The 25,490-nt window shown below is 50.8% G+C and overlaps 1 protein-coding gene across 4 annotated transcripts in view; it reads right to left on the reverse strand.

Annotated features, from left to right (window-relative positions):
* Axin1 (axin 1) overlaps positions 1-17,766 on the reverse strand; it is a 38,564-nt gene extending 20,798 nt beyond the window's left edge. For 2 of the 4 annotated variants that reach the window (XM_078024365.1, XM_078024364.1), the window contains exons 1-2: positions 17,380-17,766; positions 12,120-13,078 (exon numbers count right to left, since the gene is read on the reverse strand). In XM_078024365.1, the coding sequence (XP_077880491.1) occupies positions 12,120-12,997 (878 nt within the window). In that variant the 5' untranslated portion in view covers positions 12,998-13,078; positions 17,380-17,766. The remainder of the gene's footprint in view (positions 1-12,119; positions 13,079-17,379) is intronic. The other 2 variants (XM_078024366.1, XM_078024367.1) reach the window with 1 other exon arrangement.
* Positions 17,767-25,490: the final 7,724 nt, after the last annotated feature.

A 25,490-nucleotide genomic window follows, 5' to 3' on the forward strand; every position in this document is an offset into this window, starting at 1 on the left:
CAGTCTGGGAGCTGCCAGTCCTGGGCCTGGGAAGGAGGGCAAGGCTGGTTTCCCAATAAGGCAACTCCTTTCCCACTGGAAGGCACAGACAGCAGTGCTAGAAGGGCCAGGTGCATGTTTCCTCGCTACAAATTAGCCTTGTCCAATGCATACACTTACACTCAGGTAAGATCTGCTCTCTTCTTCTTCTTCTTTTTTTTTTGGTACTGAGGATTGAACCCAGGGGTGCTCTACCACTGAACTACATCCCCAGTCGTTTCTGAAAAGGAGTCTTACTAAGTTACTAAGGCTGGCCTTAAACTTGCCATCCTCCTGCTTTAGCCTCCATGGTCTCTTGGATGACAGATGTGTGCCATCATGCCCCATCCTGCTTCTGATTTTTAGCAGCAGTGACCCACATTCACATGGAAATACTGTTCCTCCTTTTTGATCTTTAGGTGCAGATATTTATCCTCCTTTTTGATCTTTAGGTGCAGAGGCGAGATATGTGTTATGTGAGGAATAATATTTCTTCCATGCAAGATAGAGCCTGGCCTCTACCCCTGAGGGATCAAGGATGCCAGCCCCCCCATCTGCACCCCCCATGTCAAAGCCTCCCAAGCCACCTCCAGGGACAGGCCCAGGCCCAGATGAAGTGAGGCTGGACAGCCAGGCTGCCCTGGGACCCACCTGCCACTAGGATGGCCCCCTCCTCGGGAAGATCAGAACTCTGGGATACCTCCACAGGACAGGATATGATGGGAGGCCACAAAAGGCGAAAAGAATGAGTCACCAGGCAGTAAGGGTGGAGCTTCACTCTGCTTCAGGTGTTTTACTTCTTCTTCTCATACTTCTGACACTCCACCCACTCACCTCAAATTACACATTGAAGGCCCTTTATGGTCAAAATCACACAGTGGGTCAGGAAGGGTGTGTGCTCTGCAGAAGGAAGGTACAGCAGATAGGGGTGGCATTCACATTTGCCCCAGGGGGCCACCTTGGAGAACCCTGGCCTCCTATCCAACACAACACCACCTACAATTACAGACTGGGAGAGTCATCACTCCAGGCCCTGATCATCCTAGTGAACAGCACGCCCAGCCCAGGGTTGAGGGTCCCACATACAGTGAGAGCCTGGACACAAACTGGCAACCACACTTTCCTTGACTCTGTGTCCCACACATCGGTTGGAAGGTGGACACAGTGGTAAAGGTTCTGTGTCACAGTTAACTGATTCAAATGCTTTAACAAATCCAAGGCTCTGGAACAGCAAGTCCATGAAGCCTGAAGGCTGGTACTCCGGAGAGACACTGCACAGCTGGAGCACGACCGCCACGCCACCACCAAGCTCCACAGAGGAGGTGGCAGCAGCAGGGCACGTCTGCATCTGCTCTCTGGCCCAGTTCTACACTCGGTGCTACTCAACCTGTGGGTATTTAAAATAACCATTCGAACCAGGTGCATGGCACACTCCTATAATCCCAGTGGCTTGGGAAACTAAGGCAGGAGGATGACAAGTTTCCAGCAGCCTCACCAACTTAGTGAGGCCCTAAGTAACTTAATGAGACCCTGTTTCAAAACATAAAAAGGACTGGTGATTGGGGCTCAGTGGTAAAGCACTGCTGGATGCAATCCCTGATATCCTCCCCCCAAAATAATAATAATAATAAAAAAAATAACCATTAGGGGCTGGGATTGTGGCTCAGTGGTAGAGCTTTCTTCTGCCACATTCGAGGCCCTGGGTTCGATCCTCAGCACCACATAAAAATAAATATTTAAAACTAAAAAATAAATATATTTTTAAAAATAACCATTAAATAGCGGTTGTGATAGATTTTATTGCCAAAAAATAGAAATAAAAAATTTTTGTACGAGTAGTAGATAATGTGGATTAGGATCCTATTTTTTTAATTTATTTATTTTTTAGTCATTGAAAGACCGTTATTTTTTTATTTACATGCAGTGCTGAGATTCAAACCCAATGCCTCACACATACCTGGCAAGTACACTACCACTGAGCCACATCCCTAGCCCCAGGATCCTATTCTTTCTTTTTTTTAGAATTTTTTAATATTTATTTTTTTTAGTTTCCAGTGGACACAATATCTTTATTTTATTTTTATGTGGTGCTGAGGATCAAACCCAGAGCCCCGAGCATGCTAGGCAAGCGCGCTACCGCTTGAGCTACATCCCCAGCCCCCAGGATCCTATTCTTGAGGAGAAACTGAAGGCTGTATATATGCTGAGAAGAATCTAGAGGGGCCAGGCTGAGCAGTGTCATCCACTGCCCGCTCACCTACATTTTCTCGTTTCCACAATAAATGTGTCTCCTACCTGCCTGCAACAACAATGTGCTCTGTATGGTACAGCTGCAGAGCAGTCACTGGAAAGAGGAACTCAAATATGTAAAAAAAGAGTCCTTTAAAATGACAAAGCCCCACAGGAGATGATTCAGGGACCAACTAGTCAGGGCTGTTGAAGTTACAGGCTGCTTTCCTCAGCTCCTGAACCCTTAAACAGCATAGGAGCCAGGTTTGCAGGGCTGGCTGCCTGAGTCCCCAGAGTAAGCACAAGCCCTTCAGGGCCTGGATCTACACAGATGGGTTTCATAACTGGTTTTAGGGGCACTCAAATCTGATGAAGAGTGATAAGGTTGAAAGGAGGGGAAAGAAAATTTTTTACATTAAGTGTCAGCTCCTCCCTCGAGCCTTGAACTGTGCAAACACTGGGGGAACCACTGGTTCCAAAGCCATGTGGGTACCCTTCAGCCACAGTCACACTGAGTATGGCACTCTGACAGGTGCAGGGGACTTACTGAGCCTTTGTAAAAGAGGTCTGCGTATGTCACCCAAAACCAGTCCTCAGGGCCTCGAAGAACTCACCTGAAGGAGGCCAGGTCTCAGCTGAAGCTACAAGACCAGAACAATGATTTTTAAAAAGCATGGCTTACTAAAAACCTTAAAAATCTTCATACTTATAAGCCTGGTTAAGGTCAAAAGTCTATCCATAAAATATCTAATCTGTTCTTTTTTTTTTTAAGCCCCCCACTTTTTTAAATCATGACTTTTATTTTGAGAGAGAGAGAGAGAGAGAGAATTTTTTAATATCTATTTTTTAATTTTCGGTGGACACAACATCTTTATTTTTTTTGTTTTTATGTGGTGTTGAGGATTGAACCCAGTGCCCAGCACATGCCAGGCAAGCGCGCTACCGCTTGAGCCACATCCCCAGCCCCTGATCTGTTCTCTTGAAGTAACTCAGGAACCAGAAACCCCACATCAGGTTCACTCGACTCATGTCCCAACCCCACACCTGGGTGATTTTCAGACTCAGCTGAGTAAAAGAAGCCTCCTCCATGAATGGAGAGCCTGCAGAAGCTGAGTGCTCTGCTTCCAAGCATATCACCCGCCTTGCTGCCCAGGGTCTTTTCCACACTGTTTTAGCAGGATGTTTTAAAGGAGCCTCACTTCACCCAAGTGAATCTGTGGTAACAGCCCACAAGGACCCATCCAATGTCCCTGTGAGCCACAGAAGGCTGACCACAGTTGCCACACATAAGAACAGAAACAAGACAAAAATGGCCTGGACTGCTTTTATTTGCAAATCTTTTTGTTCACCAGCAAAATGTTTAATCCCCAAAGTTTTCAATATACTCCACATAGCACCATGAGCCTCACACTCCAAAGGAAGGGAATGTCCAAGAACCAAGATATGAGGACAATTCATGAGTGGCCTTCATGCATCCCTCTGATGCTCACCCATTATGAGGATCTCGAAGGCATGTCTCTGCCACCATTACCTTGAAGTGCCAACCCTTGATGGGCCCATGGATTCCATAGGCCCCCCCCTCCAAGACCCTGGCGAGGGCAGACAGGAAGTCACTTGACCCCCCCCAGGCATCACGACATCACGTCCCATGCAATATTCCCATGACTCCTCACCCGCTCGCCAGCCAGCGACTGAAGATGGGGGTCCACAGTGCATGGCTTCCATGGCCACAATGATGACAGCAGCCAGTCAAGAAAGCTGGGAGAAGCTGGGCGCAGTGGCACACGCCTGTAATTCCAGCGGCTCAGGAGGCTGAGGCAGGAGGACCACAAGTTCAAAGCCAGCCTCAGCAACTCGGCGAGACCCCATCTCTAAATAAAATGTAGAAAAGGGCTGGGGATGTGGCTCAGTGGTTAAGCACCCCTGGATTCAATCCCAAGTAACCAAACCAAACAAAAAAACTTCAGCCCTTCCTACTCTGCTGTCTTACCTAGTGTTTTCCAAAGTACTTGTCCCCTGAGACACTGGGCACTCTACTCATCTCCACCAGGCATCTCTCCATCAGCACCCAGCTCCATGAATGAAGGGTTTCTGTTTGTTTGATTCACCAGTCTCCTGACCTAGAGAAGCCTTGTCACACAGCCAGCTGCACAGTGCCACATAGTATAATCTTTCCTGTCTGCTCAGACTCAATCTCTCTGGAGCCCACACCTGCCACTTTCCCTTGGTCTGCTTTCATTTTCCACAACACTCTTAACAGTCTGCTACCATAAAAAGGGACCAAGTCTTCTAAGATGAAGAACTCCTCAAGAAGACCCAATAAGAAGACCCCAAGGGGGAGAAGCAAGCCCCAATTCACTTTAACACACCAGTGCTTCATCTGTGCTGATGATGCTGGAAGCCCACTGCACAGAACAGAGTGTTCTTAAGAAGGGCAGGGTTTCAACTCACAAGGGGCCGCAAGGGTGCTCAAGGCGCCCCAAAGTGATCTTCTAATGAAGAAGAGCCCTCCGTGCAGTGCAGTGGTACACACTTGTAACAGAACTATTTGCTAAACCCCAAGTGCAAAAGCCGGCAGGCAACCCCAACATTACAGACTCACCAGCCAGAAGGCCCTGCACACTCACCCTTCACTGGGCCTTCAGATCTATAGAAAGCAGGCAACCAAGGGCATCACAGGTCACATCATCAGCCAGGAAGACAGAAACCAAGACAATACTACCCTATGCAAAAAGCAACCCTAAAATCATTTAAAAAATCACATCAGCCAGGTGTGGTAACGATGCCTGTAATCCTGAAAACTGAAGAGGCCTAGGCAGGAGGATCCCAAGTTTTAGGACAACCTGGGTAACATAGAAAGACCCTATCTCAAAAGGAACAATAAAGGTAGGCTGGGGTTGTGGCTCAGTGGCAGAGCGCTTGCCTAGCATGTATGAGGTACTGAGTTTGATTCTCAGCACTGCATATAAATAAATTAACAAAATAAAGGTCTATCAACATCTTTTAAAAAATTGTAAAAAAAGCAACAATAAAAACAAAAGGGCTGGGGGTGTAGCTCAGTGATAGAATATTCTGGGTGCAATACCCAGTGCTACAAAAAAAGAAAAAGACAAAGAAAACATCATGAGAACCCAAAAATAGCAACACAAGCACAGGACTCTGCCAGAAACCAAGCGCACCCAGTTCATGAGCTGAAGCCCCCTCATGGGGCTGCCTGTGGGATAAGGACAAAGCCTGTGACCCACAGGGAGTGAGCACACTTGCAAGGTATACATGCTGGGGGGGGGGGGTGGGCAGGGCTCAGAAAGATACCCACCTCCCATGCTCTGATTTCAAACTCCAGCTCTGACTGTGTAATCAACCAATGCCGGGTGTTTTGTTTTGTTTTGTTTTTTAAATGGTATTCCAGACAGACTAATACCACAGGGTGAGAAACAAGAGAAGTGGCCTCCTTGGAAAGGCAGAGGCTGGGGATAACTAAATGCAGCTATCAACCCTTTAGGGTTATTTTAATTTTTCTTTATGTCCATGTTTTCCAATAAAAAGTAAGGTTAGTTTTAAAAAGAGCTAAGATCGTATTAAAAGGAAACATTTAGAGCCAGGGGTGGAGCCTGTTCAGAAACACACCAAAGCAGAGATACATCCTGAAGCTCAGGACTGCAACTGACACTCTCAAAGGGCTTCTCCGTTTGGGACTTGTGCAGTCTGACCCCTGACCACGCACTTCATGGACACTGGCAACATGTCAGACCAACCAGAGCAGAGAATGGGCACTTTTAGAGTACTGCCCACAGAAGGATGTCCATGAATGCAAGCATAGTGGGCCAACCCAAGGACCTCAGGTCTCATTCCTGGTGCGTGGGAAGGCTCTGCAGCCCTGGAAGAAGGGACAGCACCTATAAAGACCTCTCTGAGGATGCAGGGAAGACTCATCAGGAGCTTCCTACAACAATCCAGTTGGAGGCAGTGGGAGGCAAGAGGAGATGGTGCTATTGATGGCAATCCACCAGGGCCTACTGCTGACCTGGATGAGGGCAAGTAAGTAAAAAAAATCAAGATGGCTTAGGCTGATCTGATATTGGTGGTGCCACTTTCAAGCTTAGAGAGTTTAGAAGAGGAACAAGTTGGGGTGGGGAATTGATATACCTCACCTAAGGAAATCTGGTTACTGTAATCTGAGTGTGTATTCACCAACACAATTGTAACCATCTGTAACCCAGATGAGAATTTCACTCTTTCCAACACTGTCTGCATCCAGAGGATGCTGAGGTTGCTACTCAGCCATAGCTGAAGCCCATGAGCAGCTGCTGGGTGCAGGTTTAGGGGTGCAGGCTCTGCCCAGGCACTACCTCAAGGTAGAACATGACACCCTCAATCGGCAGGTCCTTACTTCATTATCCCCATTTCACAGAAAAATGCAGAGAGGTATAGTCACACCATAGGCAGGACACCTCCACAGAAGTCAAGCAGGCCCTAAATTCAGCCACTGAGCCTCTCATTCTCCAAGCATACAGAAAGTTCTGGCAGGAAACGTGGCTCTTCCAGTCACTTAGTTCAGGAATAATTTTTAAAGTTTCCCTTGGATTTTCACAAACAAAAAAACATTTTATTTTTAGACCTGGATCAAACAGGAAGTACACATTCCAAGAGAGACCGAAAGAAAGCCACACCAGTGCACACCTTGCAGGTCACAGACCTCCTGACCACAATGTGCTGGGCAGGAGCCTGAGTCCTAAAAGACCTGTGAGCTGTCCAGCCACCAAGGCAAGGGAAGCACCACCAACTCTGGTTCTGAGCATGACAGTAGTATATAAAGGCTCTGTTTGGAAGTAGCTCCGGTACCCTGTTCTGGAGGTGCCTATTCAGGGACGAAGTTCACCCGTTGAACCAGCCACACATCTGGAAGATGCCAGCGACGGCAGCAGGGCCATGCTCTCCTCTCAGCTTCCTGCAACAAGGCCTACAGTAGAAGGTAGAGGGCTGTAGGGAGGTCAGAGGTCAGGCTTCACAGGTGAGCTGCCTTTTGTCACAAATGACCCTGAAGAGAAGGGGCCAGAAGTCAAATCAGCCTATCCCATGTCTTCAGATTCGGAAACAACAGACTACATTCTCTTCAGCAGCCAGATGCTTTTTACCAGAGCACTTCACTCCCTTGACTCAGAAGCCAGGGTCCATCTTCCAAATGAAGCTCTGTATATACTTTGGGCACTTCCTCTTTTCACAATTTCTTCTCTTGATCTTTTAAGCCATTACCAGAAATAGTCAATTAACTAACAGGAAGATCCCACAGTCATTCAGGCAAACTCTGAGGGGCCTGGAGAGCAGTGCTGGTCTTGGACCTGAAAGGACACTCTTGTCTTCTGAGTGGTCAGGCACTTCGTGCCAGGAACTCAGCCAAACCATCAAGTTGCTCCTGCTCTGAATGGCATCCATGGTCCAGTCTCTGGCTATGGTCATAGAAACCACTCCTGAGTTGGAGTGGGCTAGTCCTAGTAGGGCACAGAAAACATCCAGGGAAGTCAGGCACAGTGGCGCACGCCTGTAATCCTGTCTACTTGGGAGGCTGAGGCAGGAGGAACATAAGTTCCAGGACAGCCTGGGTAACTTAGCAAGAACTTGTCTCAAAATATAATTCACAAAATAGTTGGAGATGTAGCATGGGGTAGAGTGATTACCTAGCATGTAGGAGGCCCTGGGTTCAATCCTCAATACTGGAAAAAGAGAAGAAAAGAAAAAGAAGATTCCCAGGGAGATTCTGCCCTCAGGGTCTTCTCAGCTGGCAGGAAAGTCAGGGCAGCAAACTGAAATGCCAAGAAACCTCTGCCACCAGCAGCCAGGTTGCTCCAGGCCTACCCTGGGCACCTGTATGTCAAGCCAGCCTTACAAGGGGACTGAAACCTAAGCCGGCCAACTAGTGTGCTGTGGTCCTTGGGCCCGACAGCCAATCATTCAGTAAGCAGCCAGAAGCCTGTTGATTCACACCAGCTGAAACAGAGGCAAAGGAAGGAACCAGTGAGGAGTTCCACGACACCTAGGCCCAGGGGCTCCAGGTGGCCACAGGAGGATAGAAAATACAGAAAAAGGTCAAAAGTATCCTATTTTCTTAGTTTTGATGGAGAGCTAAGTATAAGACTCATCTGAATTTCCTCAAGTCACCTATGTGAATATCACCTGGCATACTCAGACAAATAGGGACAGGAACAGCAGAGTAGATGCCACCAACAACACCAAGCAGAGCGGCCCACACTATAGGAACCTAGCTAAGCCCCCTGATGTACAGCTGTCCTAGATGGCCCTCTTGACACATCCCTTCACACAACTCAACACTGCAGCTGATGAGCAAGTGAAGCTGAGCTCAGAGTCTCCTTCTGGTGTGTGGTCGCTGCTTCCCTCTCAGCCTCAATCTTCCCTTGAGGAATCACCCTCTCCCACCTGGGAAGCAGCCATGCTATCTGGGGGCACCCAACTTTCCTTCCAGGATGGCCCTACATAGTTTAAGCCAATAGCACAGCCTCAGGCCCTCAGAACATGGAACACACAAGACACAGTGGCACCAGTGTCCCCCAACATTGGCAAATGCAGGGTCTTCCTTTGATGCTGTGGCAGCACTTATAAACAAGGAGGCCCAGAGCCCAAGTTCACTGTGTAGCCATGTCCAACACAAGGGAGCCAGCAAAGCAAAACTGACCATCAGGAGGGCAGGGTCAGTAGAACATGAAGGAGAGGGCTGTAGTCAGCCAACCCCTTCTCTAAGCCCAGGTGTCACTCCCCACTTCCTGCCTTCTAACTGAACCCTGGGGGACAAGCAGTGTGCCTCCAAATGAGAATCAACATGAGCCAGAACTAGGGTGTGGTCAGTGACCAAGCACTTGCCTAGTACACTCCAAGCCCTGGGTTAGACACCCAGCACTGCAAAAAGAACAAAAACACCTCAGTGCTAATAAGATCCCAACATCAGAGAACTTTAAACCACAACACTGTACCATAGGCAGACTTGGGTGGGACAGTGCCATGGCAGAAGGGACTCTCCTAAACTCCAGGCCCCTCTGCTACCAACAACAGCTCCATGAGGGTGCTAAAATGCCACCCAGCAGAAGCAGCCCACATGCTCTATTCATTTCACAGCAAACACTATATATTACAAATAGAGCAAACCAAAAAGAACAACAGCAGTACTGCTGCTATGATCAAGAACTGAAGAGTGCTCAGATGGGCTGGCCCAGGACATGTAGACGCCATTGTTTTTAAAATTAGAAATCAGAATTGAGCTGGGTGTGATGGCCAAGTCTGTGTGATCCCAGCAGCTTAGGAGGCTGAGTCAGGAGGATTACAAATTACTGACCACACCCCGCCTTAGCAACATGGCGAGGCCATAAGAAACTTAAGCAGACCCTATCTCTAAATAAGATATTAAATTTTTTATTTGGATCTGGGGATGTGGCTCGAGTGGTTAAGCACCCTGGGTTCAATATTTTTCTTGCAGCCTAAGCCTCAAATTCTCAAATTTAGTGTCATCTTAACAAAGTTTCTAGTCTATTGTAAACTTTTTAGGTTTTTTGTTTTGTTTTGTTTTGTTTTTAACTGAGGGGCACTTGGCCATTGAGCCACACGCACAGCCCTATTTTGTATTTTATTTAGAGACAGGGTCTCGCTGAGTTGCTTAGCACCTCGCTTTTGCTGAGGCTGACTTTGAATTTGTGATCCTCCTGCCTCAGCCTCCTGAGCTACTGGGATTATAGGTATGCACCACCATGCCTGGCTTAGGTTATGCTTTAGAAACTGTTAGTTACACCAGCCTTAACAGGATTTGTTTTTTGGTTTTTTTTTTTTCTTTTTTGTACTGGGGATTGAACACAGGGGTGCTCTAGCACTGAGCTGCATCCCCAGTCCTCCCGGGCAGCTGGAATTATACATGTGGGCCACTGTGTTGAGCTTAACATGATATTTTTAAGGCATATTCTGTCTTAAAAAACTTACTAATAGGGGCTGGGGATGTGGCTCAAGTGGTAGCGCGCTCGCCTGGCATGCGTGCGGCCTGGGTTCGATCCTCAGCACCACATACAAACAAAGATGTTGTGTTCACCGAGAACTAAAAAATAAATATTAAAAAAAAAATTAAAAAAAAAAAAACTTACTAATAAATAAAAGCATTTAGGAATGGGGGTATAAATCAGTAGCAGAGTACTTGCCTAGCATACATGAGGCCCTGGGTTCAATCCTCCACACTGTAAAAAATAATAATAATAATAATAATAATAATAACAACAACAACAATAGGCGGAGTGCAGTAACGCAGGCCTATAATCCCAGTGGCTCCGAAAAATGAGGCAGGAAGATCATGAATTCAAAGCCAACCTCAGCAAATTAGAAGGCACTAAGTACTCAGTGAGACCCTGTCTCTAAATAAAACAGGACTGGGAATGTGACTCAGTGGTAGAGTGCCCAAGTTCGATGTCGGTACTCTCCTCCAAAAAAGAAAAAATAAATAATATTAATAGCAGCATTTGGCTGACAACAATAAGAAAAAGGAACAAAAAGATTAGTCAAACAGCCAGGAGCAGTGATCACGCCTATAATCCCAGCACTCTGGAGGCTGAGACAGGATGATCACAAGTTCAGAGCCAGTCTCAGCAACTTAAAGAGACCCTGCCTCAAAATAAAAAAATAAAAAAAGGCTGGGATGTTGCTTAATGGTTAAGAGCTCCTGGGTTCAATCTCCAGCCCCCGCCAAAAGAAAACCATTAAGCCAGGTGCAGTGGTGCATGCCTGTAATCCTAGTAGCTCAAGAGGCTGAGACAGAAGGACCGTGAGTTCAAAGCCAGCCTCAGCAATGGCAAGGCACTAAGCAACTCAGTGAGAACCTGTCTCTAAATAAAATACAAAATAGGGCTGGGGATGTGGCTCAGAAGTTGAATGCTCCTGAGCTCAATCCCTGGTACTAAAAAAAAGAAAACCATTAGTCAATCCACGTTGACCACCATTTAACTACAAGGTCCCACTCTCAGGTAACCCTCAGAAGGGTGAGTCCTGTGCAAATCAGCACATGCCAGTCTCTCCGTCTGGTCCTGATGTCTAGCAGCTGCACCAGGACTACGGCACCTGGCGGCAGCCTCATGCTTACAGATCTTTAAAGTCCCCCAGGCACCAGCTCAGGAAAGGAGTAGGAAATGCAAGCATTCTGCTCACACATGCAACAGACGGCGACCTGAAAGCCAAACTGTAGGGAAAGAGTGAAGAAGCAGTTTCAAAGCTGTAGAGACTTCTTGAGAGCTTTGTGGCTCCCTCCAAGCTGCATGTGCATCTATATGCACATGCACAACTGGTGAGGACCACCAGACAAAACATCCAGACTGCCTTGCACTGACCTACCACACCCCCACACAGCTAGCAAGCTAAAGGGTCCAATCCTCGACTCCAAGCACAAGTCCCACAAGTTTCCTAGCACTCAGAAACTTCCCCACCAGGCCTCAGTCGCCAGGAACAACCCTGCAGGATCACTATAGAAAGCTACCGGAACTCTCCATGCATCGATGCACTTGAATGTCCACTCCTCCCTTTACCTAGCCCAGAGAGTTGTGTCTCCACTTCTGTGCAAGAGGACACAAGTCTAACTGCTCCAGGATCAAGTTCCAATGTCATTATGACTTGTGAGAACTTCCACATTCCTAATGATCACCAAGCCGCGCAGTCTGTTCTCAAAGAAAGTATTCTCAACATCACAGACATGACAAATATGGAATCAAACCCTGACATGACCAAAGCGGCAGCCATATACTCAGCTTGGGCTAAAAGATCCCATCACCAACACCCTTCCCTTGTTCCTTCTCCAGGTCTCAGAGGTGAGCACAGAAAACAGACACCTGGTGACTCACCTGAGCTCTCTGCCCTCGCTGTATCGTCTACTTGAGGCCCTCGGGGAGGCTGTCTCCAGGAGCAACTTCTGAGTGAGCCTGCTGGGGGGGGCACCATCTCTGCCATCATCCTCTTCGACTGCGTCCTGGTCACATTTCCACTCCTCATCTTCATTCAAAGTGGGCAGGTATCCAGATATGCCCTTCCCTGTCCCTGACCCTGAGCTCTGGTCACTGCAGACCTTTGGGCTCTCTGAGCCTGTCCTTGTGTATTCCAAGTAAATGTCGGACTTGAGAAAGGACGGGTAAGTGTTCTCCTCCATGGTGGACTGGATCTCCGTCTGGGCCTGGTCAAACATGGCAGGATCGATCTGCTGCTTCATGACACAGTCCTTGATGAAGCTCTTGGTGGCTGGCTTGGTTTGCCTGGACACGATGCCATTACTATCCAGGATATACTTTCGGTAGATGGCTCTTGCCAGCTTCAACCTCTTCTCCTCGTTTGAATTACAGGGCTCAAGCTTCCTGAAGCCACTGCAGGCGAACCAGAAGTCCAGCAGGTCAGCACAGCCCTCCTGCTTCAGGAAAGTCCTGAACAGGCTTATCCCATCCTGGTCGTCCAGCAAGGAATGCAGTGACTCGGCCCACCGCAAGTATGGTGGGGTAGGAGAGGCACTGCCCTCAGGCTCGTACCCCAGATCCAGATCTGAGCGCCTCGGGGTGGCTGTTGAGGTCTCGCCTTTAATGCTGACACCTTTCCCAGAGCAGAAACTGTGGCTGATGGGCCTTGGGTCTGTGGACACCAGTTCTCCCTCCTCACCAGGCACTGGGGGCCGGGGGGCATCTTCAGTGAAACTTGCTCCAAGGTCCAAGGGGAAACCCTGCTCCTGGACACTCATTCTGGGACTCTGCGTCAATGAACAACGAGCGCTGCACCCTAATACATCAGTACTTACGGCTCCAAGGGGAGGCAATCTGTCCTGTTGAAACCATCAAGAGGACAAGGGTTAGGAAGGTGGCCCTTGGGACACTATCAGAGGTTCTCTGAGACGAAGCTAGCGGCACCGCCCTCCCACTCTCACTCAAAGCAGAAAGCCAGTTCCATTTCCAGCAGAGACATATTTTGGCCACACAGTATGCTCTATATCATATATGACTTGTGAGAGCTTAAAATACAGGAAGGCCTCTCACACTAAGTGGATGTCCAGAACACAGAGGATACCTCTCCCCTAAAGTGTCCTTCCATGAGACCAGGGGTCTGAGGACCAACCATTCTGGCTCAAGAGCTGAATGACCAGGAGGGCTAGAGAAAGGAAAGGTACTCTCAACCCTGACCCCTGGAACCAGGGGCTCACACACAAAAATAATCACCTCACCTGCCCAGTTGTCAACACTCAGAAATGGGAGAAGCACACTATAGATCTATAGCAGGAGTGCATCTTCCAAGTCCCACAGCCTCTGTTGCTCTCTGCTATTGCATCACTTCATATTTGATATGCCTGCAATAGATGCAAGCACCCAGCCAGGTATTTCTCCTACTCTACACACACCTCAAAGAGCAGCTGGCCACAGGTTGCCTTCAATACAGTGGGATTGGTGATACAAGGACACAGCAAGTAGGCATTCAGAAGTCATCAATGCAGGCAACCTCAGAAATGCAGAATTACACTAAACTGTGAGTACCTGTATTATGAGGAAAATGTCCTTCTGAAAACAAATGGTGGATGGGGACATTAAGGGACAGAAAAAGTACAGAACAAATTAAATCTAAATACAAGTATGCTTTTTGGCTAAAGAAGCATATAGCTCATTTGATTTAACTCCCTAAGCTGAAAAAACCAAACCACACATCCTCTTAGAGGTTATTCTGCTAGGCATGATGACACAGGCCTGTAATCCCAGCTACTCAGAAGGTTGAGGCAAGAAGACTGAAAGTTCAAGGCCAGCCTGGGTAATTTAGGGAGATCCAGTCTCAAAGTTAAAAATAAAAGGGCTGAGAGTATAGCTCAGTAGTAGAGGGCCCCTGGTTCCATCCCTAGTTCCTGAGAAAAAGAAAACAGTATTCATACATACAAACTGGTGTTTATTACTACTACTGCTGCCACTAGTAGATGGAAAGTATGCAGGAGACTGCCCCCGAGCAAGACCTGCAGCCCAAGAGCCCTGGCTGTGCCTCTTAACACAGCCCTTACATCCTTTTAACACAGAATGTAAGGATCCTAGCCAAGCATATTGGAGAGGGGACTATACATCAGGACAAACACCTGGAGCACTGAACAAGCCAGAGCGCACAAAGTCAGCCCCCCTAGAACCAACTCAAGGGGGCTCTCCCTGGCTACCACTGCACACTGCTGGGCCCTAGCCTCCATGAAATCTACCCCCACACCTACATTCTCACTGCATACTCTTCACCTGCCAACCACTACTGAAAGCCAGAGGGACAAGTCACACACACAAAAAAGGAGGGTCACCAATATGTGCCCAACATCATCACAGCTACAGACTTCTTAGAAGACTGTCATCTCAGTCTCAGCAGGGCCAGCCTGTTTGTTCCTTCAGATCAAGATCCTGTGCTGCTCACAGAACCCCCCTTTCAGCTCACTTTCTCTGAGCCCCATCATTTCAGAGTGAGCACCCTGGGTGTCTACAGCTCCACATCATCTCATGATGTCTAGCTTCCTCTTGTCTAGGTTGCCACTAGAGGAAAGAGGGCCTGCATCCCTGACCACCCTTCCAGATACGCAGCAGTCAGCTCACAAGCCCTGAGAAAAAAAATAAGTTACTGGGAACTAAAGAGCAGTAGTTTGTAATGTGAGGCTGGCTACTGTTGCTGTCTCCAAAGCGTTCAGGCCTCCCTATGAGTGACTACAGCAGGACTCTTGGCACCTAACACAACAGTCTCACAACAAAGCGTACCTACAAATATTCAACTGATTGGCACTGAAGAGAAGATGCTTGTCCTAGACACAGCTTTTTTTCAGATGCTGAGCTATTCTTGTGCAATAGAGGAGGCAGCAAATTCAAGACACAGTCCTTCATTACAGAATTGCAGCTTCCCTTCAAAACTCACATTTTACTGTGTAAACCCAGTCTCTCCTAACCATTTTAAACTGCTTTTCAGAGCCCAGAGGAAATATGTCTTATAACTCAAGTCTCTTTGGTCATCAACTGAAAAAAGAACTTCCAGGTCCCTAGAAGCACACCAACACCTCCACATATCACTGATGCTGAAACATTCCAAATCCCCAAACCTCCAAGCTCCCCCAGGGAAGCATACCTAGAATTTAGGGAACACACACATACATACCACACATAAGGCAGTTACATTAATTCAGGCGAGGCAATGCCCACGAGCACCAAATCTGGCCCATAGCCTGTAACCACCATCAATAAAGTGATTCCATAAAGGGAACGTAAAGTCTGATATGGTATTTAAAATTCAAAATTCCCTTGGGCAACACCAAGGCACACACTTCTGGGTACCATGTCAGCAAACTTGATGCTATAGGCTTGTGTATGTGTTTATTTTACACAAACATAACTTCCAAACATTGATTTATATGAAGTGTGAAAGTAACCATCTATTGATGACACTCTTATGGGTCAGGGCTACTGTTTCCCATGTTATACCCTTCCCCATCATCTAAATTCTGAATGACCAGTGCAGCCCAAAAAAGTTCACTCAGCTTCTCTGAAGCAAGAAATCAAAGACAAGTAAACACATGCTGCAAATCAAACAAAAATACTGTGCTGCCAGGTGCAGTGGCACATGCCTGTAATCCTAGTGGTTAAGGAGGCAGAAGGATCATGAGTTCAAAGCCAGCCTGAGCAACTTAGAGAGGCTCTAAGCAACTTAATGAGAACCTGACTCAAAATATAAAAAGGGCTGGGGATGTAGCTCAGTGGTTAAGTGCCCCTGGGCTCAATCCCCACTTCAAAACAAAACAAAACATCATGTTTTATGTGCTTCGCACACTTACTTGTTCCTGAATGGGACTTCCTAAAACTGAAACCAGCTGGTGCTGGCTCTCTGGGGCAAACAGGAGTCCAGCTGCGTATATTTTCTAAAACAGGGACTGTGGATCCAAGGAACATGCATATGAGCAAAAAGAAGGTTTCACAGTACAGAGACAATCCCTCTTGGAGATGGGCTGAGAAAAGTCCCCAGAGGATTGATGTGTCTTTTCCTTACTGTCCTCATGCCAATCTGAAAGTGTGCAGCTCTGGTTTCATGCGGGGGTGGGGGCCAGAGGAAGGCTGAATTCAAATTCTGTGGTCAAGACAGAATCTAAGATTTAACCCCAAGACAGAGATCTGTATTTTGGCCCCCAACCTGAAAGGGTATGGTCTCCAGAACAACTGGTTTTTGAAACAAGCCAAACCACAGGCTGAACCCACAGAGTGCCCTCCTGTGGTGGTCGCGGCACCATTCCTACTTATGGGGGAGGAGGCAGGGTGAGGGGAGGGAGGACCACGCACACCCTGGCCTCAGTAGCTACTTGGAATCTCAGACACCCTAAACAAGGACCAGGCCCAGGGACCACAGGAGACATCCCACAGTATGTCAACCACATGTCCACCTGTAGAGACCATTTCCCTTTCCTGTTCACACAACCCAAGGTCAAGGCCCTTCCTAGAACACCAAGCAGTCCTCCTAGCACCCCCTCAATCTCCCACTTCCGCCCCCACTCCCTCAGGCTGCAGAGGCTTCACTTCTGAAAGCCTCCCAACACACTCCCCGCCCCGCCCACCCTGGGCCTGCACAGCCCACGCTCCTGCACGTTTCCTCACACTCCCAGCTTAGCAACCCCTCGCAATCCGCACAGCCAACAATCCCGCAAGCCTCCCTTCACGCTCCATGCCCCGCACACCTTTGGGGCTGCGCAGTCCGCACTCCTGAAAGCCTATCCGCCCCCACGCCCTGCATTCTTGCATGCCTCCCGGAAAACTCGGGGTTCCGCACACCCTCCAGGCTGCACAGCCAGCACTCCTGCACGCCTCCTGGAACCCACTTTGTCCGGCACACTCCCAGTCCTGCACGTCCCGCAGCCCCACACCTGCACGCCTCTCCGCACTCTCCGCCCCACACGCCCTCGGACCCCCATGGCCCGCACACCTGGTCGCCTACCCGCACACTCCCGGCCCCTGCACGCCTCCCGCGCGCACGCCGCGGACCCCTCTTCCGGGTCCGCGCCCGCCGGCCTAGCGCGGCCTACACCGGCGGCGCGGGAGGCAGGCCCTCCCGCCGCAGGAGCGCGCCCGCCGGCCCCGCGCTACTCACCGGCGCGCGGCGGCTGTGGCGGCGCGGCCTCCGGCCCGGCTCCCGGAGCAGCGCGGCCCATGCGCTCAGCGGCGGCGCGGCGGGCGAGCCCCGGCGGGGGCGCGGCCCGCGGCGGACCCCATCTCGGCTGCGGTGGCTTGGCCGCCGGAGGCCCGGAGGCGGGCGCGGGCAGGCCGCGGACGCCGCCGAGGCCCGGCCGCCCGCTCTCACAGGCCCGCTCCGCAGGGACGCGGCTCCCGCCCGACTCCCGCAGGCTCCTGCGGCGGCGACGGCGGTGGCGGCCGCGATCGCTTCCCGGGGCCGGGGCCGGAGCCGGAGTCGGAGCCCAGAGCGCCGAAGCCCAGGCCGAGCGCCCCCGCCGGCGCCGCCCGGAAGTGCGGGGGCGGGGCTGGTGGTGGGGCGTGGTCAGGGCGGGACCTCGCGCTGGGGAGGGGCCGCAGGCGCAGAGGAGGAGGCGGGCCTTGGGCCTGTCCGGGTTAACTGCAGACCCCAGGACTCGGCAGTGCGTTTGGGAGGGTCTCAAGGACTGCAGCCTCAGGGAGCCTGCGCTGAGCGGAAGGCCGGCCCGATGTGAGCACCGCAGTGAGCATGCCGGGTCGCAGAGCTTTTCTACCACTCACACCATCGAAGGCGGCCCTGGGTGTCTACCAATTCAGGGCTCCCGAGTCCGGCCCGCGCCCAGCCGGCCTCCAGTCCCCTCGGCGAGGGAGCTGAAGCAGGAAGAACTGGAAGCTGGATGCCTGCCTGGCCAGCCCTGGACAGGAGGCTCTTAAGTCAGGAACCATCACCGCCTGCCCAAGGCATGCGAGATGCCTATGAAAGCAGATGTCCTGGGGGTTGGGCTGTCGTGGACAGGGCAGGGCTGATCAGGATATGAGCTCCTGGTGGCTGTCCAGCTCCTTTATTTTCCTTTTCTTTTAATTTTTTTATTGTATAATCTTATTTATTTTTATGTGGTGCTGAGGATCGAACCCAGTGCCTCACACACGCCAGACAAGTGTGCTACCACTGAGCCATAAGCCCAGCCCCTATTTTCCCTTTCTTAATACCCACTGCTGTCCAGAACCTCCAGAAGGTCGACTGTGGCTCTGCCCTAGGCAGTAGGGACTTAGGATGAGGACACACAATAAATGATGGCTGCCACTTGGACAGGAGGTAAAATCTCCAGAGCTGTGGGCTAGGGTTGGCCACTGCTGTTCCAAAACAGTGCGTTTGGGAGGGTCTCAAGGACTGCAGCCTCAGGGAGCCTGCGCTGAGCTTTGCCTTAATTTCTCCCAGGTACCATCCAAATTCAGACAAGGGCTCTCCTTCCCACTGCTGCCCAAGGGTCCCACTAGTCCAGGCTAGCCTGAGAAGGAGGGCTTCTGTGTGTCCTGTCCTCTGCCACCCCCATCTCCATGACATCTTTTGCTGAGGGCTCAGGTCTGAGCCCCCAAGCTCAACAGGCCAACTCCATGTTGCCCACCACCACTGGATGCATGACAGAAGGCCCACAGCTATAAGCACTCAACAGCGGGCAAGGGAATGTGCAGCCATACCTGGCAACAGCCCCTGCACCAGCTCTCCACTACCAGACAGAACCAGCACCTCTACCAATCCTGGGGCCCTGCCCAGTCCTTAGCCCTCCATCAGCCACTTTTCCAAGGAAAGGAGGTAGGCCCTAGCAATTGCTGTCCTTTGTCTGCCACCCTATGACAGCCAGGACGCTGTGCTTCACAGAGCTATGTCTGCCTGGTACCTCACAGGGGCCCTCATTACACAGCCATAAAACCTCAAGCAGTTCAGGCTCACTTCTGCACATCCAAGGCTCACAGCTCACCATCCAACCCACACCTTAGCTGACAGCCATCACCTGGCCTACACTCTGCTTTAAAACTCTGAGCACTCCCAGGAGCCCACACCATTTCAGGACCATTCCTGATGTTATGTCCCACCTACCACCCTCTCCTCAGTGTATCTAGTCACTTGCTCACCTCAATGCTTCCACCATGATGCTCTCCCAATGCCACTATCATATCTATTGGATATTGTTCATCCTTGATACCCAGCCCCTTATCCTTCATAGTTAGCTTCTAGGCAAGCACAGAAATCCTGGCTTGGGGCTCTTGAGTCACCAACCCACATCCCACCCTGCTGCCCACCTGTGGCACCTGCCTGGGGTGAGCATATGCAGAGACATTGCAGGCCTAGCCCCTGTTACCTGACTGTCTGAGGACTCAGCATAGTGCTGGATGCCCAGGGTTGCTATAGGAAGGGAGTGGCATCAACAGGGGCTACTGGAGTGTCCCAGTCTGCCAAGGTTCATTCCTTGGTCCATCACTATGCCTCAAGGTGCACTGCTAGTCCAACACCAGCCCCAGTGGGTCCTGTCAGTGGGTGTTCTACTCACCCATAAACTGCCAGGATAGCCCCAGGTCCAATAGTGCTGGCACTGGAAGCTTCCTTGTAGCCCCTCCCAGCCCAGTTAGCCCCAGAGCTTAGAGGGGACAGTGGGTGGCCACTGAGTCAGCAGTAGATAGCCCTCATGGCCCAGCAGGCCACTATAAGTTCAGGGAGTCCTAGGCAGGCTGCACAAATAGCAGAACCTCTGAGACATTGGGCTTGGGCTACCTCCCCGCTCCCAAACCAGGGCCCCAGTGCTTGCCTCAGTTCTACAGAGCTGCTGCCACGGCCAGGCCAGGCTCTCGGGGTCAAGTCCACGTCCATCCTCTTCCTGGCCCACGGTGGTGGGTGTCCCCCAGCCCTGGGACCAGAACTGGACCCTTGGGCCTCCGGCTCCTTGGGGCCCCTGCCCTGCAGGGACAGGAAGGGAATCAGGAAGCCTGCAGAAAATATGCTGCCCTACTAGGGTAGATTGTGGTGTGAGCGTGAGGGTCAGTGTTGGAACAGGGTGGGGTGGAGGTAGGACCAGAAGAGGGACCTCTGGAGGCCTCTACTCAGAGCTAGCCTAAAGAGACACTGAGGAAGGAAGGGGCAGGTGATGTGGGACAGAAGAGGCTGGAACCTGAGGAATTTTCAGGAAGCAGGTTTATTGACTGCAGGGTTCAGAGGGGGCTATTTCCTAAAAATTCTTTCTCTGAGCAATGAGTCTAGAAATTCTTTGAACTTTATACCCACTGGTGGAGGACTTGGGAGGTTCATATGATAAGTGCTGTTTGTTCCATCCTTGAGACCAGACAGAGGTTTCACAAGTTTCTTTCTTTTTCTACAAACCTGGCATTTACAAAAAGAGGAGACTACCAACCACAATGCCCTCTGCACAAGTTTTTGCTGATAAAAAGCTTTCTGACAGGCTAAGAGGAACTTAACATGCCACAAATATGGTGGATGTTTCTGCTTAATTATGGTAAGGGTCTTCTGCATGTAGGTCTCTGGCCTGCTTCACAGGCATAGCACTGGGGGCCTTGCTTCTGAGAACTTGGCACCCTCTTTTCATGAAAGAGTCCTTTTGGATGTGAATGCCTTTGGGGGAGCTGGAGTTTGCCAGTAAAGGCTTAGATTTAATTAATTTCCTTGACATTTGTTCAGGCTTTCCATGAATCAATCAAAACCCTTCAAAGTGGGCTGGGGATGTGGCTCAAGTGGTAGTATGCTCGCCTGGCATGCGTGCGGCCCAGGTTCGATCCTCAGCACCACATACAAACAAAGCTGTTGTGTCTGCCGAAAACTAAAATATAAATATTAAAAAAAATTCTCTCTCTCCCTCTCTCTTAAAAAAAAAAAAAAAAAAAAAAAACCTTCAATGGTGGTGCATGCCTGTGATCCCAGTGGCTTGGAAGACTGAGGCAGGAGGATCTCACAAGTTCAAAGCCAACTCAGCAAAAGCGAGGCACTAAACAAAATTCAGTGAGACCATCTTTATTTTTTAATTTTTTTTTGTGGTTATATATGGACAGAATGCCTTTATTTATTTATTTTTTTTTTATGTGGTACTGAGGATTGAGCCCAATGCCTCATGCATGCTAGGCAAGCGCTCTGCTTCTGAGCTACAACCCCAGCCCAGTTAGACCATTTTTAAATAAAATACAAAATAGGGCTGGGGATATAGCTCAGTGGTCCAGTGCCTCTGAGTTTATCCTTGGTTTTAAAAAAAAAAAAAAGATGTGTTGATGTAGACTTAAAAGGAATACTTTGAAACAAAATGAACTTTGTCCACTTGGCTGAGGAACATCCTTTATAAACAAGAGAAGGGAATCACCTAAGATGCCCCTGGAACACCTGCAGAGGAGGGTCTGGCTGTGGGGGAGAACACAGAAGAGGGCAGCTGGGAGGGGAGACAACCAGTGTCCACATACCAGCTGTAGAGGGGAGGAAAAGGAAGACAGATATGATCACATTCTAGAGGAGGGGGTCCCAGGCTTGGCCTGTTCCTGTCTGTCCCTTCCCTGCCCTCATTGCCCAGTCCATAGATGTGGGAGGTGGAGGTGGGCAAGCAAATTAGTTCCCTGTTGTGGGAGGAAGCACTTGAAGATCTTAAGTGGTTTTACTTGTGGTTCTGAACACACTGTGAAAGGAGAATTTTGATGTTCCAGTGCCAAGTGTAAGGCCAACCTTGACTGCCAGCCAGCTGCCTTCACATCACACGCCTGGCCCTGGTGTCTCTGAGTCTTTTCTATCAGTTCCGAGCTGGGGCAACAACAAGAAACCTTAGAACTTATCCCAGGGTACTCATAAGATCTTTGGTAAAGAGCAGAGTTATGAGTGGGTTGTTCTTTATACTTCAGGAAGTTTCCACAGTGATATTACTACTACAACTAGAAAGCCTCTGTAGCAGGCACCATCTTCCCATTAACGGCAGTATGAATTAACCCATGGGAGCGACACCCTGAGGGACAGAGCTGACCTGTGGGTAGTGGTGAACAGGGTTGCAAGCCCAGTCTTGTGGCTGTCACATCGCTTACCAAGCCCCCCATTGGCCTGGGGACAGGTGAGATGATACCACCACCTTCCTGAGACATGTGTTCTGCCTTCGGCTTCCTGGGCTGCCTTGCTTCTGTGGTCACTGTGGGCTGGGGCCTCCCTGGGTCCCAACTCTGCATCTGGCAGCCATTTAAGCATTGACAAGGCCCTTGAGGGGCCCTTCCTCCCTTTGCCTCCAGGCTATTTCCCAGCCACCATTTTGCACCATCCTGCTGTTAAGAGTTCTCTGCCTCTGGACAGCCTAGCAGCTGGGGCTGGGGGATGGAAGCAGGCTCACACAACCCAGCTCCAGCACTGAAACTCTATGAATATGGATTGACACGACTGTCGCTGCAGCAATGGGTGACCCTGAAGGTTCCTGCTCCCAGGACACATGCCAGGTGAAGAGTGGACAATCAGTCTTGCTGGCATGGCTTTTAGAAGCTCCTGCTGAAGTCATTGCTCATCCCCTCTGGTTCAGAATCCAGAGCTACTATCTGTCACAGGCCTAGTAGGCTGGCATCATGCTTTCCCCCTGAAGCAAGCAAACCCACGTTCCCACACCAGCAGATCTGACACAGCACCCCAAGTCCCTATGGGCCCTAGGTCTTAAGAGCTGGGCTACCAAGGCCAACAGGAAAACAGTGGTACCAGACCAGGGTAGGGCTCAGCTAGTTCTCTATCCCACCTCCATGGGTCCCACAGTAGTCTCCCTCCTAGGGTACTGGCCACACCCTCTGACTAGAGACTGACCACTGCTGTTCTAAGGGGAGTCCTCCCACACTGCCTTTTGAAAGCGTTCTGACCTCAGTGATGTATCTGGGGGACAGAAGTAAGGGCAGGTGGGGTAGCCACCTGCCCATCCCACCCTCAGGTGCCTGGGGGGAGGAGACGAGAAATGTGCTTGCACGCCTAGTAACTCCAACTCTGGAGCCTCAGTGACATTGGTGGGGTGGCCACTGGCCCAAAGCCTGCCTGTGTCTGGTGAGGGCAGAGACCTCTCAGCTGGAGAGTCCTTACTTGAAAAGTAAGGGTCCTGACCCAACCTCACCCACAGAGCTCTGTGTAATCCTCCAGGGATAGACCTGAGTGGCCTGAGGAAGACTACAGTTGACCTGGCCCAGTCAGGTGTCTCAGATATGTCCTCAGAGAGCTAAGGGCCTCTTCTCAGCCCCAGGGCCATTTCCCCAGGACAGGTGGTGTCCTCTGGTGGGGGCATGACCTCCGAGGGCCTTTTCAGCTAAAGTTACATCTCCCTGACAGCCTCACACCACTTGTTCTCACCTTGGGCATACCTGCCATCCTGCTCACAGACCCCTGCAGTTCCCTCACTGGACACCCTTCCCCGTCCTGACAGCCTCTGTCCACACAGGCCTTTCCAGGTTCTAGGTGCCCTTGCACCCTTGTTGTCATTTTTCTTCCGCCTCCCTCATCTCAGTGAGTCCCAAACATGCAGAGTCCCAGGAAGCAGCAGCTGGTGACCAGGGGACATCCTTGTGGGGGTGAGGAGGTGTCACTCAGGCAGGCAGCTGCCAGTATCATCAACCTGCCTAAGCCCCTCCTCTGCCCGTGCCTCTCCAGGCTGCCGCCCTCTACACTGCTGTCCCAAGATGTCTCTCTCGGCTGCCTAGGAACGCTATGGCCACTGCGGCCAAGTTCTGAGTATGTGATTATGTATGCTGGGGTCCCTCCAGCCCCTTTGTTGCTGTAGAATCTGTCGTGGCAAACAAAAGTGCACTGGATTAGCCACAGTGGATTAAAAGATTTGCTTCTCAGAGTTTACCTAATAACCTAACAATCGCATCAACAGCAGCTTTGAACCCCCAGGATGCACTTGCCAGGCTAGCTGAGAGTGGGAGGCTCTGTGGGCAGCAGGAGTGTGGTCGGGTGGCTGTACGCAGCCCTGCCCACAGGCAGGCTTGCACCCTGGCTTTTGCAGGCCCATCTGGGCAGGACACAGGGAAAGGATCAGACACAAATACAACACATGGAAGCCCAGGCAGGGGACTGGGCCCTGCCAGGATCACCTTCCGAGGGCATGGGTGTCAGGGGCCAGGCCTTGCCTGTGCCTGGCCCCCCAGATATACCCATGCATGTCATAGCAGCAAGGACATGGGCAACATAGAGGGTTGCTGAGGTGGGCAGGGGACACACGACAAAGGGTCCACTGTGCTGCAGTACAGGGTCCCTCTGCTGTCACCCCAGAGCACGTACCCTTGCTCACACACATGCACATGCACACGTGTATGCACACATTTGTACATATGCACGCACACACTCACACGCACATGCATGGCCCCTTTGATCTCCAAAGGGGCTCCATTGACAAGCTCTTAATCGCAGCTGCCCGTGCAAGGTCTGTGCTCTGAAGTCCCGAGTAATGGGATTTGGCGCGTCTGATCCATCTAGGCTGGCTGCTCCCTGTTATATAGGTGGACAGTTTTTTCTGTTGCTTTTTTTCCCCTTCTCAAAAAAATGCTCCTTAACCACACTGACTTGACACGGCTTGTCGCTGAGCCCAGGCACGGTGGCCAGAACGCCAGGGCCCGGGCCAGTTGAAAGCCTTTGATGCCGCTTCTGTGTGAAGTCTGACGTGAGAGACCTACCAGGGCGGTTTTTGGGTCCATGGTGCAGTGGGATTCATCTGCCTCCTGTGGTTTCCTTTGTCTCTTCCCCTGACCCTTCCTTGGGACATGTGGGGAGAGGGCCCAAGGGTGAGGGTGCGAGCGTGTATGTGTGTGTGTGTGTGTGTGTGTGTGTGTGTGTGTGTGTGTGTGCATGTGCGCGCACAACGGAGGGTGGGTGGGCCCAGGGAAGGGCTGCAGCCACAAGAACAATGGGCTGCAAGACCACGTCCGTCCACCTGTCGGCCTGTTCATCCATCCATCTGTCCACCCGCCTGGCTTACCTCACCTGCCTGGCTCCATACGCCTGCTCGCGCCCCACCGTCCTGCTGTCCGCCATGATGGGCTCAGCCGGCTGTCCACTTCCAGCCACTCCAGGAAGCGGGTCCCTGCTCTTGGCCACTGTGTGGCTGGGAGGCAGAAGCGGGACTCTAGGCTGCAGCTCGGGCTCCCGCCGCCGATTGGCTGAGGCAAGGACCAGATGACGGGCCTCGGAACCCTATGGTAGCCATGGCAACCAGCCCCTTTAGACACCGCCACCCCCAAGCCACTCCTGACTGCTGAGGGAGCAGGCGGCGCCGCCAATGG

Source organism: Ictidomys tridecemlineatus, chromosome 10 (assembly GCF_052094955.1).
Source record: "Ictidomys tridecemlineatus isolate mIctTri1 chromosome 10, mIctTri1.hap1, whole genome shotgun sequence".
In the NCBI taxonomy this organism is placed as follows: Eukaryota; Metazoa; Chordata; class Mammalia; order Rodentia; family Sciuridae; genus Ictidomys; species Ictidomys tridecemlineatus.